Source organism: Polypterus senegalus, chromosome 15 (genome assembly GCF_016835505.1).
Source record: "Polypterus senegalus isolate Bchr_013 chromosome 15, ASM1683550v1, whole genome shotgun sequence".
Classification (NCBI taxonomy): domain Eukaryota; kingdom Metazoa; phylum Chordata; class Cladistia; order Polypteriformes; family Polypteridae; genus Polypterus; species Polypterus senegalus.
In genome coordinates, this window is record NC_053168.1 from 116,642,430 (window position 1) to 116,656,912 (window position 14,483).

At 37.6% G+C, this 14,483-nt stretch overlaps 1 protein-coding gene across 2 annotated transcripts in view; it reads right to left on the reverse strand.

Annotated features, from left to right (window-relative positions):
• hivep1 (HIVEP zinc finger 1) overlaps positions 1-14,483 on the reverse strand; it is a 129,791-nt gene that overhangs the window by 12,930 nt on the left and 102,378 nt on the right. For both annotated transcript variants that reach the window (XM_039736166.1, XM_039736167.1), the window contains exons 6-7: positions 13,473-13,648; positions 10,305-10,406 (exon numbers count right to left, since the gene is read on the reverse strand). In XM_039736166.1, the coding sequence (XP_039592100.1) occupies positions 10,305-10,406; positions 13,473-13,648 (278 nt within the window). The remainder of the gene's footprint in view (positions 1-10,304; positions 10,407-13,472; positions 13,649-14,483) is intronic.

Below are 14,483 nucleotides of genomic sequence, written 5' to 3' on the forward strand. Positions count from 1 at the left end.
TCAGCAGCGGCCAGCAGGGCGGCCATGCAGCGCATGCATACGGGTGCCGTTCTCATCCCTACCACCTTCGCCATCACTTCCCCTACCTCTTCATATCTTAAATTATTCTTGAGGCAGACTGAAGACTTAAGTGGCAGTTTAAGTGAAAAAATAAAGAAAACATACTAAGTAAGTGCAACACAAACACTGACTTAATCAGTTTTAACGCAAAAAGATGCTGACGAAAGAAGAGAAGAAGCGGGCCACTTGGGTGGAGAAAAGAAGAGCTGCACAGGAAGCAGTAAGTGCATCAACCTCTGAGCAAACTAATAGTAAACGTATAGAGAAAGAGTATGAAAAATATGAATGCTCAAGTCAAGTGTAACGTGCAGTGCACCGTTACTGGTATTTAACTAATACGCTACTAGTTGTGTGGTTTTGTGGTAATGACAATATTACTAGTTACATGTTACTAGTATCATAGCTGAAGCATACTTGTGGGCAGTCTATCAGAGTGACCTGGGTAGAGTGTGCCCTAGGGCCCTGGGAAATGCAAGAAAAAAAGTAGTATAATTTTTCTATTTGTTTTTACATTGTGCTCTTCCATGCAATGCACATTTGCAGTTACTCATACATTATTATCACCCCTTCCTTGACGTAATGTGCGAGTGACCAGTTGCTTAAATCTCAGAGCTGGGCAAACTCCTAACTTGTTTTATTTTCATATGTAATATTAATAGAATGTAAATATATGCAAGTGACACCCTGTGGGGGTCTTAATCTGGTCATGCAGTATCTTATTTCCCAATTGCGCAGATGTGGACTAGGTAACAATAACAAAGAATCTACTATACAGAAGTGGGATGAAAACATGTCATTAGGTGATGCCTTAATGACGTCACACAAAACACTAAAGGTCAGATGATTAAATGAGTCTTGCAGAGTTAAAGATTTGTGCTCTTGTTAGATTAATCAACTGACAGAAATTTGTCTGCTGAGACACTTATATTTGTGAGATACTGCTCTGATAAATTCCAAGTCAATCTCTGTTAAAATAAATAATGTTTACATGTTGGGACGCTGGACAAAAATGTATAAGAGCAGATGCTATATGCAAACTCCAGTCATCCAGGTGTTTAAAAAATAAAGAAAAATATGTTATTATTTCCATATTTGCACTTCATTAAAAAAAAAAATACATCATCTCCTTTTCAAAATAATGTGTTACCAGCAATTATCTCTTACTTTATAGGCATAATGACAGCTGTAGACAGAAGGATTTCTCCTATTATTCAGTCTTAATCCCTAATCTGCTTCTTTTCCAACAGACCACAATTAGAGTAAATTACTTAACATTTACATGGGACCTTTGAGCCAACATAGGAATTGGTGACTTACAAAATACAAGAGTAAAGTACTATAGTACTATTTAATTATTTATAGTTTTTTTTATACAGGCTGCAAAGTAAATGACTCATTCAGGGTCAGAGAGTGAGTCAGCAATGGAGACCAAAACAACAACCTTGTAGTTCACAGTTTAAAGACTAAGCAACTAGACCAAACTGTCTGCATCTACCAACACAGTATTAAATATTTACAGTAATTAAAAGTACTAAACAACCAGAAAACAGAAGCAAAATTGGGCAAAAAAACTGGTTATGATAATAGCTACTACCATGACCAGCATATTGATCAAAACATTTTGGTAGGTTTATCTGTACTAATTAATCAACATGTTAGATATCCTTCAGATGACTGCTGCATGCCCATTTAGGTGACACTGGCCTATGCATCAAAAAAAGGGAGATTCCCTCTGCTATGTAAAAAACAAAAAATGTACTCCATGAAAAGTTACATTCAATGGCTCAACATCATCAATCTAATCTGCCATTAAACACTTCTTTGTAGGTTACTAAAGATGATTGTTTAGAAAATAAATAATTAATGCCTTTACCCAAGAAAATATGAATTACTTATGTCTAAAATGACTATCAGTGTACAAAATCTGCAGACAGAAATACCTTAAACTACCAGCTGTTTTTGACCGCCTTACTGTGGTGCTCATTTTACAATGTTTTCACTAGCTGAATCAACTGACTGTGTGAAGAGTTTCCCTCTTTGTCATGTTCTTTGCAGTAATGAAGGACACAACAGACTAAAATGGAAACTTATAAGATTTCTTTGAACTTCACTTGTATGCTCATAAAAGATGCATCATAATACAGAATTTAACATGCAATAATTAATTCTTCTAAACATCACAGTCCAGATTTTTGCTTTTTAATTTTAGTATTTAAAGCTATCTTTTGAGTGAAGAATTGACACCAAAGAGTGAGGTCAAATTTATTTTAAACCTATGACTTTTAAGCAAGGCTAGGCGTGCAAAATAGTAGTGTAGTGAGTAGCACTGCTGCTTCACAAATTCAGAATCTTGCTCCCTGTATTTGTTTTTATGGACATTGTGCATTCTCCCTGTGTCTGCCTGGGTTTTCCTTTGGATACTCCAGCTTTCCTCCCAGTGTGGTAGGTTAATTGGTGACTCAAATTTGGTCATGATAGGGTTTTACCCCAAAATCGTTGCCAGCACCGGACATATACTTGCTTCAAAATCCCAAGATAGATGAAGTAGATTTGAGAATGTTACTACTCTTGACTATATGTTTAAAACAAAGATATTAAAAAATTATTGCCTTTAATTTATTAGTCTAACTACAACTCTCAAAAGTAGTGTAACAATATTTTTCCTGGTTTTTATTTAATTTAAAAATATTAAAATTGTTACCTACAACTTACAAAAGCTGAATAAATAAATATTTTTCCTGTTTCTATTTATGTTAAAAATACCATTAAAGTTGTTGGGAACAAATAATGGTGAAATTCCTTGCATACTTAAAACCTATCACAAATATAAAGGTCTTTGCTAATTTATTACAATAATAAATCATACATTCTAGATTCTTCAAGACGGGAAAAGAGGTGGTATTTAAATAAAGTGATCAGAAGAATTTACTTCCAATCTAACAATAACTACTGTTATCATAGTTATTATTACCATAATCATTGTCCATCATTTTTGTACCCACTTATCCAGGTGCAGGGTCATGGGAATACTGTAGCTATCCTGACAGTAATGGGTACAAAGTAGGCACGGACAAAAATGGGGTGAAAGCAAGGCACACTGATGCACATACACACAAAATTCTACTTCTTTCAGCTGCTCCCGTTAGGGGTTGCCACAGCGGATGATCTTCTTCCATATCTTTCTGTCCTCTGAATCATGTAACCGCCCAACTTGAGCTGACCCTCTAATGTACTCATTTCTATGCCTATCCTTCCCACCCAGTGCTAATCTTAGCATCTTTAACTCTGCCACCTCCAGCTCTGTCTCTTGCTTTCTGGTCAGTGCCACCGTCTCCAACCCATATAACATAGATGGTCTCACTACCATCCTGTAGACCTTGCCTTTCACTCTTGCTGAAACCCGTCTGTCATAAATTACTCCTGACACTCTTCTCCACCCATTCCACCCTGCCTGCACTCTTTTTCACCTCTCTTCCACAATCCCCATTACTCTGTATTGTTGATCCCAAGTATTTAAACTCATCCACCTTCGCCAACTCTACTCCCTGCATCCTCACCACTCCACTGACCTCCCTCTCATTTACACACATGTATTCTGTCTTGTTCCTACTGACCTTCATTCCTCTCCTCTCTAGAGCATATCTCCACCTCTCCAGGGTCTCCTCAACCTGCTCCCTACTATCGCTACAGATAATGTCATCAGCAAACATCATAGTTCACGGGACTCCTGCCTAATCTCGTCTGTCAACCTGTCCATCACCACTGCAAATAAGAAAGGGCTCAGAACTGATCCCTGATGTAATCCCACCTCCAACTTGAATGTATCCCTCACTCCTACCGCAGACCTCACCACTGTCACACTTCCCTCGTACATATCCTGCACAACTCTTACGTACTTCTCTGCCACTCACAACCTCCTCATACAATACCACAGCTCCTCTCAAGGCACTTTGTCATATATTTTCTCCAGGTCCACAAAGAGGCAATGCAACTCCTTCTGACCTTCCCTAAACTTCTCCATCAACATCCTCAGAGCAAACATTGCATCTGTGGTGCTCTTTCTTGGCATGAAAACATACTGCTGCTCACTAATCATCACCACACTTCTTAACCTTGCTTCCACTACTCTTTCCCATAACTTCATGCTGTGGCTCATCAATTTTATTCCTCTGTAGTTACTGCAGTCCTGCACATCTCCCTTATTCTTAAATATCGGCACCAGTACACTTCTTCTCCACTCCTCAGGCATCCTCTCACTTTCCAAGATTCCATTAAACAATCTGGTTAAAAACTCCACTGCCATCTCTCCTAAACACCTCCATGCTTCCATAGGTATGTCATCTGGACCAACGGCCTTTCCATTTTCATCCTCTTCATAGCTGTCCTTAATTCCTCCTCGATAATCCATTGCACTCCCTGATACACTATCTCCACATCATCCAACCTCTTCTCTCTCTCAGTCTCTTCATTCATCAGTACTCTTTCCATCTGCTCAACACACTCGCGTCGCTTGTGAGTACGTTTCCATCTTTATTCTTTATCACCCTAACCTGCTGCACGTTTCCCAGCTCGGTCTCCCTGTCTCGCCAATCGGTACAGGTCCTTTTCTCCCTCCTTAGTGTCGAACCTCTCATACAACTCATCATACACCTTTTCTTTAGCCTTTGCCACCTCTCTCTTCACCTTGCACCTTATCTCCTTGTACTCTTGTCTACTTTCTGCATCTCTCTGACTATCCTACTTCTTCTTTGCCATCCTCTTCCTCTGTATACTCTCCTGTATTTCCTCATTCCACCACCAGGTTTCCTTTTCCTCCTTCCCCTTTCCAGATGTCACACCAAGCACCCTTCTTGCTGTCACCCTTACTACATCTGCTGTAGTTTCCTCAACTGTCTGGTAACTCTTCACTGCCACCCAGTGCCTATCTCACCTCCTCCGTAAACTCAACCTTGCAGTCTTCCATTTTCAACTTCCACCATTTGATCCTTGGCTCTGCCCTCACTCTCTTCCTCTTCTTGATCTCCAACGTCATCCTACAGACCACCATCCTATGCTGCTTAACTACACTTTCCCTTGCCACCACTTTGCAGTCTTCAATCTCCTTCAGATGGTCTCTTTTGCATAGGATGTAATCTACCTGTGTGCATCTTCCTCCACTCTTGTACGTAACCCTATGTTTCTCCCTCTTCTTAAAATACATATTCACCACAGCCATGTCCATCCTTTTGGCAAAATCCACTATCCTCTGACCTTCTTCATTCCTCTCCTTGACACCATACCTACCCATCACCTCCTCATCTCCACTGTTCCCTTCACCAACATGCCCATTGAAATCCGCTCCAATCACCACTTTCTGTCCCTTGGGTACACTGTTCATCACTTCATCCAACTCACTCCAAAAATCTTCTTTCTCACCCATTGCACACCCAACTTGCGGGCATATGCACTAACAACATTCATCATCACACCTCCAATTTTCAGCTTCATAATCATTACTCTGCCTGACACTCTTTTCACCTCCAAAACACTCTTGACATACTGTTCCTTCAGAATAACTCCTACCCCATTTCTCCTCCCATCCACACCATGATAGAACAATTTGAATCCACCTACGATTCACCTGGCCTTACTCCCCTTCCATTTAGTCTCTTGCACGCACAATATATCAACCTTCCTTCTCTCCCTCATACTGTATCTGCTAACTCTCTCCTCTTACCAGTCATACTGCCAACATTCAAAGTTCTTACACTCAGTTCCACTCTCTTTACTTTCCTCCTCTCCTCCTGCCTCTGGACATGTCTGCCCTACTTTTCTTCCTCCTTCTTCGGCCAACAGTAGCCCAATTTCCACCAGCATCCTGTTGGCTAAAAGTACTGGGTGCGGTCGTTGTTAACCCGGGGCTCGACCGATCCGGTATGGAAATTTGTATTGTTGCCCACATATTGATTTGGCAAAATTTTACACCAGATGCCCTTCCTAAAGTAACCCTCCCCATTTATCCGGGCTTGGGACCGGCACGAAGAAACAAACTGGTTTGTACATCCCCTGTGGCTGGGTTATGCACATAAATACAAAATACTGGGTCAATTTACTGTTGACAATTAACCCACAGTAACGTTTCACAATGGCAATAAACAGAACGTGAACCACGGATTCTGGGGCAAATATGATACACCACCATGTTGTAATTATTTTAATTATTAATATAAAATCCAGAACGAGACTGTATTAAGAGGAAATAAAAAATGGCAATATTCTTCTGAAAGAAAATCTGGAATAACCACCAATACACAAAAAAAGCAGCAGCCGTAACTGGATTACAATTTTGTTGTCTCCTCTAAATGGAAATCCAAAACAAAAATGAATTAGCCTTTGCACCTGAGCGGATGTTCATATATTAAAGTTGACTTTCATTCACGTGTTCAGTAGAAACTAGTGGCTGCATTCTGCCATCACAGATGCTGCAAATTTTTATGTTTTAATGGCTTTTGCGCAATAGCAGAATGACTCATACATCTGATCAGCATTGGCCAGGCTACAAAGGATTATTGAAAAGAAGATATCACCGTTTGCATCTCTGCAGCAGTTCTTTCTGGGTTCAGTCATAAATTGTTGATGCTACCGTCACACTAGGGACAAAATCAGACAGTCCCTCTTTGAAAAGTGCCGGAGGAATTCTCAGAGGCGATTTGTCATCTTCTCTTCTATGAAAGTAGCGTGGGAGTAAAAGGACCATTTTCATCCCTGTCACCCACCCACAGCACTGCTATATGGCTCGAGGTAACTAATTAGAAGGCAAGCATATTCACAGCAAATAATGGATCCGTCATCATCACCCACAAACACAGAATATTAGCAAGAAGCCGTAGCTATCCCAGGCCTTGAGCATCCAGGGCAGAGTCAATAGACACGGCTGAGGCTTCTTAACCCCAGCAACCATAAAGAGCATCACAAATATTGTTCTTTTTTTAATATATTTCGAAAATTAAAAGGGGAGCAACTGTTCTTATTTTTATTACATGTATTTAAAAAACAAAAAATAATGCAGTTACAGAAAAAGATACAACTATAGCAAAGCAACATGATTACATGCAGTTTTTTGTTAGCAAAATGTGCAATATAGGAAAACAAATAATCACATTAGAAAACTACACTTTTTTGTTATGGGTGCAAAGTAAATGGTATGAGTTGAAAATCTATGGCGGCCATAGAGTAATAATAGCTGAAAATAAACTGTACATATACAATTTAAATTTTGACACATGCATGAATAGGGGGCATTTTCATAGCTTATTTGCTACAGCAATACTACTCTGAGCTGGGGTTGGCAGGGTCGTTCATATCCTTTCCCCTTTTAGCCCTCCAAAAGGAAGATTGAAGGTAAGAGTAACAATGATGTCACTCTGCCAACAAACCCACCTCTTCAGGCCAAAAGCATACTTAATATACAAGCAAATGAGTCATCTGATCTAATGAGCTTCTTAAAATAAAATACAGTTAAAGTATATTAACAAGGGGCAATCAGGCAGTGAGTGAAGATGACTAAAGCAGTGCAAGGTACAGTTATGCCAAGTACAGAGTACATAAGTTGTTATTATGAACAAATCTAAATATAATGTTTGGAGAGAGGGATTTCTCAGCTGGAAAATGCGGTTCTGAGAAGTCAAAAAAAAGGCAATGGAGTTTCTGAATGGACCAGGTCCAATACATGTCCAATTCTTATTGTTAGGGCTACCATACCTTCCCCCCCTGAAGTGTTAAACTTTGTCTCCCTAAGCTAATGTTTGCTGCCTATTAAGAATATAGCAAACAAGAAACAAACAAACATGGTTGTTAGTTTAGGTTCTGATCCATTTCCTTCCCTAAAATCTTGAAGGGAAGATTTACAGGTAACAGACTGAAAAATTTATTTTGAAAATGTGAAAATTATGCAGAATTATCATTTATATGAAATATTTAGGAAATGTAATACCTTTAGTACAAATAGATGTGGAAGACTACTTCAAGAGAAATATTTTATATATATATATATATATATATATATATATACACACACACACACACATACATACATACACAGTGGTGTGAAAAACTATTTGCCCCCTTCCTGATTTCTTATTCTTTTGCATGTTTGTCACACAAAATGTTTCTGATCATCAAACACATTTAACCATTAGTCAAATATAACACAAGTAAACACAAAATGCAGTTTTTAAATGATGGTTTTTATTATTTAGGGAGAAAAAAATCCAAACCTACATGGCCCTGTGTGAAAAATTAATTGCTCCCTGAACCTAATAACTGGTTGGGCCACCCTTAGCAGCAATAACTGCAATCAAGCGTTCGATAACTTGCAATGAGTCTTTTACAGAGCTCTGGAGGAATTTTGGCCCACTCATCTTTGCAGCATTGTTGTAATTCAGCTTTATTTGAGGGTTTTCTAGCATGAACCGCCTTTTTAAGGTCATGCCATAGCATCTCAATTGGATTCAGGTTAGGACTTTGACTAGGCCACTCCAAAGTCTTCATTTTGTTTTTCTTCAGCCATTCAGAGGTGGATTTGCTGGTGGGTTTTGGGTCATTGTCCTGTTGCAGCACCCAAGATCACTTCAGCTTGAGTTGACGAACAGATGGCCGGACATTCTCCTTCAGGATTTTTTGGTAGACAGTAGAATTCATGGTTCCCTCTAACACAGCAAGCCTTCCAGGTTCTGAAGCAGCAAAACAACCCCAGACCATCACACTACCACCACCATATTTTACTGTTGGTATGATGTTCTTTTTCTGAAATGCTGTGTTCCTTTTACGCCAAATGTAACGGGACATTTGCCTTCCAAAAAGTTCAACTTTTGTCTCAGTCCACAAGGTATTTTCCCAAAGGTCTTGGCAATCATTGAGATGTTTCTTAGCAAAATTGAGACGAGCCCTAATGTTCTTTATGCTTAACAGTGGTTTGCGTCTTGGAAATCTGCCATGCAGGCCGTTTTTGCCCAGTCTCTTTCTTATGGTGGAGTCGTGAACACTGACCTTAATTGAGGCAAGTGAGGCCTGCAGTTCTTTAGACATTGTCCTGGGGTCTTTTGTGACCTCTAGGATGAGTCGCTCTCGCTCTTGGGGTAATTTTGGTCGGCCGGCCACTCCTGGGAAGGATCACCACTGTTCCATGTTTTTGCCATTTGTGGATAATGGCTCTCACTGTGGTTCGCTGGAGTCCCAAAGCTTTAGAAATGGCATTATAACCTTTACCAGACTGATAGATCTCAATTACTTCTGTTCTCATTTGTTCCTGAATTTCTTTGGATCTTGGCATGATGTCTAGCTTTTGGTCTACTTCTCTGTGTCAGGCAGCTCCTATTTAAGTGATTTCTTGATTGAAACAGGTGTGGCAGTAATCAGGCCTGGGGGTGGCTATGGAAATTGAACTCAGGTGTGATACACCACAGTTAGGTTATTTTTAACAAGGGGCAATTACTTTTTCACACAAGGCCATGTAGGTTTGGATTTTTTCTCCCTAAATAATAAAAACCATCATTTAAAACTGCATTTTGTGTTTACTTGTGTTATATTTGACTAATGGTTAAATGTGTTTGATGATCAGAAACATTTTGTGTGACAAGCATGCAAAAGAATAAGAATTCAGGAAGGGGGCAAATAGTTTTTCACACCACTATATATAAAAAACAAAAAAACATGCTATTTAAAATGTTGTTGAAGTCTTGTTAGACAGGGAGTTACTATTGAGGCATAAAGTGGGTTAAAAGGGCTAAAGATGCTCTAAACATCCAAAACAGAAAATACATGAATTCAATGTCACCCAGGTCAATTTTGGTGTATTTAAAACTGCAATTTAGATTTTTTGTTGGGTTTGTTGCCTATCAAGTATTTCCCTAAGGCAAACACAGTACACAACACATAACAGGGGTGTAGGATAACAACATGCTTCCTTGCATTATGAAAACTGATTCATTAACACAGGTGCATGCCTGCAGTAGAGTTTTCTCTCCTTCCTTTTTCTACGTAGCTCATATCTCATTAGCTGCACTGCACTCCACAACAGCAATTGCTAAACATTGACCAATCAAAATCATATTCACCTCTTCATACTGCATTGCAGATATGCAACATTTCAATTGATGAGCTTATGTTTCAGTATCCCACTGAATTAATAAGATACATGTTCTTTATTTCATGACATAAACATAAAAAAATGTGTTGACTTTTTATAGCAAAAAAGGAAGACTTACCTGAATCTTCGGTATCTGCATCATCAATTGATCCCACAGAAATACCCATTTCTATGCACTTCTTACTGTGTGCTTTGGATTTCATATGCTTTGTCAAGTTTCCTGCAAAGCAAAGGCAAAGGAATTTTCCATGATAGGAGACAACCAATTTTCTCTTGAGATTTTCATGAATTTTACTTTTGTACTTGCAAATCACATTGTTAATTTTATCACTAAAAAGACTTTATACTCCCAATTGTATAATTGCTTCCATATGTCTAAGATGTGAGCACTACCAAGTAAATGATAATTAAAGAGAGGATTAGTGATGAGAGATTGAACTAGTAACCTTGTGACATGCAGGTCAATACTACCAAGCTGCATTGCCTGATTGGCTGCAAACTGCCGCTCTCACTTGACATGAAGACTGGTACCTTCTTTGAACAAAGTAGAATACTTTGACTTACTGATTCTTTACATGCTGGTGTTCTCTTCAGTATGAGGAGCTTTAAAAAGTTGAAAAATGTAATTGGAGATGTAATGAGGTCAAGATGTTGAAGTCTGGACCATTCAAGCCACAATATTGTTATATTTTCAAGAACTTAAGATTTTAAAGGTTATACATGAGATGTTTATTAACATCCACATGTTTACACAAATTCAAATAAAGTCCAAAATATATTAGGAGCTTCAGCACATTTGTATAAATGATTCATTTGCAAAGGAGCTGCAAGTTTTGCAAATTTAGAAGTTAAACATATCAAAAGCAATTCACTGACCATGACACAGATCAGGTGCAATATATTCCTCAAACCATGGTTCACTTTTGCAGTTTTAAAATCAAGAAATTGATTCTGCAATTTCACACTATTATTTCTAATATCCAATCCTGGCCCTCTTATCCAACTATGCAGTCTGCTTTTTGTTGAACTTATTCTTATTGTTGTATAATATGTCTAATTAAAAATAAAATTAGAAGATATTACATTATCAGGTATGACAGAGTTGGTGACCGTTGATGCCAATACATCTGCATGGATCAGTAGGACTAGTAAATAACTGATTTGGATGTCATGTGGAGTGCACTTCAAGTATGTGTAGAGCCCTGCTGAGATACAGATATAAAAATCTTACTGGTTGAACTGCAGCTAACTCACTATAGCACTAAGAAATGCACTTAAACGTCACTCCATAATCATAAGTAGCTATAGTATGCAAATATAGCTAAGCATTTTCATGACAGAAACATTAATCCAGCACCAAGGAAGAAGACACTGGTCAGCCCTTAACAGGTAAATCCACAATGTGCTGTTATAGATCACCCTGTACTGAAGCACAAAGTAAACTGATGATTTCAAATACTTCACATGTGAAGCAAGTTACAAGTCCAGGTCACTACAAAATTATTCACTCATTGAAAGAGCACTACAATGAAAGCACAGAGGCTTGTGAGGTCTAAGCTTGCCAAACACTGGAAACATTTTGCTTTCAGATATGGCCAACATATAATACAGCAAGCTTTGTTTATGCAGAAACCTGAAATGAGCATTTCTTCTTACATCTCTTAATTACCTAGGTAAACCAGTATTTAAACAAAACAAAAACACGTTTGTAATGCAGGATTTTACTCAAAAAAGGGCAAAAAAAATCTGAATCAGCATATATTCATTATGAGTATAGTAGAACACAGCGTGTTTGATTCTAATGTGTACCATTTATTTGTCAGTGTTGTTAAAATATTTTCAGTTGTGAATTTATCATGAGTTTTGCCCAAAACACTTCATAAATGCCTGAATGATGTAGGCAAACAGGCAAAGTGCTTAGTGCCACATTTGCTAGTCATGAAGGAAAAAAAGTAACAGCTTTTCTTAAATATATTATCTGCAATTACTTTTTAGCATTATTTCACAAAGAGCATAACTAAATGTATGCACATATAAAGTAATTTTAGAAATGGCATACCTTTAGGTAAAGTCTTTCAAATCAGTTGTAGATAATTAGATGGCCGTGGCACCTTTGTAAAAGGGAAAGCCAAATGCAAGAGATGTTGTCCATACAGCTAATATGCAGTAAACCGTACCACATATCATTTACATTGACAATATCAATTTACTGTTGGTATTTTGTTGCCAATTTAAAGAGGTACTTCCTTAACAACATGCCTCAGAAATGGTATCAATTTAATTTTGGGACTTGTAACTCTGTTCTTATGGACTGTTGCTTTACAAATAACTTTACATTTCTCTGACACATGTAATAATCTTTAAGAACTGGTCCAGATTATACTAGCTTTGTATTACTACTGTAGTCTTAACTATAAAAACTAGAAGTTATCTCTATAAACACAGTCATAGACTGTAATTTGTTCTGTGTAGCAAAAACAACCTTTAAATCATACAGATAAAAAAAAAAAGTATGATTACATATTAACATTAAATGAGAGTTAATCCATTTTATAGTGTGTCATTCTGTAATGAATAGCTCCAAACTGCTGGTTAAGTACTGACATTTACATTATTATTGTAATTTTACTATATATTTTTTTTAATCTGCAGGTCACACAACTCATTAAGGTTACCAAGCCTGCAGGTTCATGCTTTACAGATATTTTGTAACAGCCAATAACATGCTGCCTGATGTATTCTGTACTCTACGGTTAACAGGTACAAGTGCAGCTGTAATCTCTGCCTTTTTTTTCTATTTTCCCTATTCTATTGTGGCACATAAAACACAACACATCAGATTGCAATGTCCAGAACACCCATGTTTCTTATTCCTCATCACTACATTATATGAATCATATTTGAGGATGAGCATTCATTGGTTGTCAGCTCTCACGCCCACAGAGTGAGTCATGGACTAGCTGGAGCGAGTCACTAGTATGCACACATTATTTAATAAAGTACTTTTTTATAGTAAACACTACATATTGATGCTTTACAATAAGAACTACAGTACAAACATTTTCATATATTTCTACTTTTGAACTACAGAAAGGCTAACTGATTTCCTTAATCATTCAGAGACTAAGCAAGGAACTTTCTGATTAATGTTCAGTGCCTTAGTCAACAGATCAGTGATAAATAAATGCAACAATCACATTCTTCCTTTTTTTTAAAACGAGTCTGCGACAACTACAACTCACTCCAAAATGGAATGGAGGTTAACTACCCTGTGCATTCCCTTTACCTTTAGTTTTAAAAGAAAAGTTGCAATAGGCACAGTGATAAGGACGGACATCCGTGTGTGTGCGAATGTGCTTCCTTAGCATACTAGGCTTCTTGCAGCGTATTCCACATTCCTCACAGATATATTTGCCTCGACCTCTTCCTCGCACATACACATATTCTTCATTGGACTTGTACCTGTGCAAAAAAAAAAAATATATATTATATATATATATCAGAGTATTATATTTTATGATTGAATAGTGATTTTAAAGCATCACTGCTCATCATACAAATCAGACTGACTTTTCGGCACTGAATTTTTGTGTTTTACACCCATGTCTGATTGAAACTATACTATTAACAGTCAGAAAGAAAAATACCACTTTGTACATTAAGCTAAACACAGTCTACTCAAATTATAACAAGATTTTACAAGGTGTTCTTCCAAAGCAGAGAAGTAATACACACAGTCACAGGACTTCTCTGCCCTTAGTTGCCAAAAAAGGTTCTTTTTTTAACATATAAAGCACAGGTGATGTTCTATACGTATTTCATTTCTTCTTTAATTTGCATGTCAGGGATGTACATTATGTTACGGACAAAACATGCACCTTTCTGCTATAATTTCATACAAACTTTACTGTCATTTATTTAATATTTATGAAACTATAATTTTTGAAATTGATTCAATTTTTTTTTTAACGGGACACTTTCTGAATGCTTGTATCTCTGCAAAATTATCACCACTCTGTGCCTGAAGCCATGTGTGATGCTAAATAGCACTAACAACACACCAGAACAAAATAACTACATTTTAGAAGCCACTCTCTTACTGCCCATTACAACAACATTTATTTATATAGCACATTTTCATACAAATAATGTAGCTCAAAGTGCTTTACATGATGAAGAAAAGAGAAATAAAAGACAAAGTAAGGATTAGAATAAGACAACAATAATTAACATAGAATAAGAGTAAGGTCCAATGGCCAGGGAGGACAGAAAAAACAAACAAACAAAAAAAAAACGG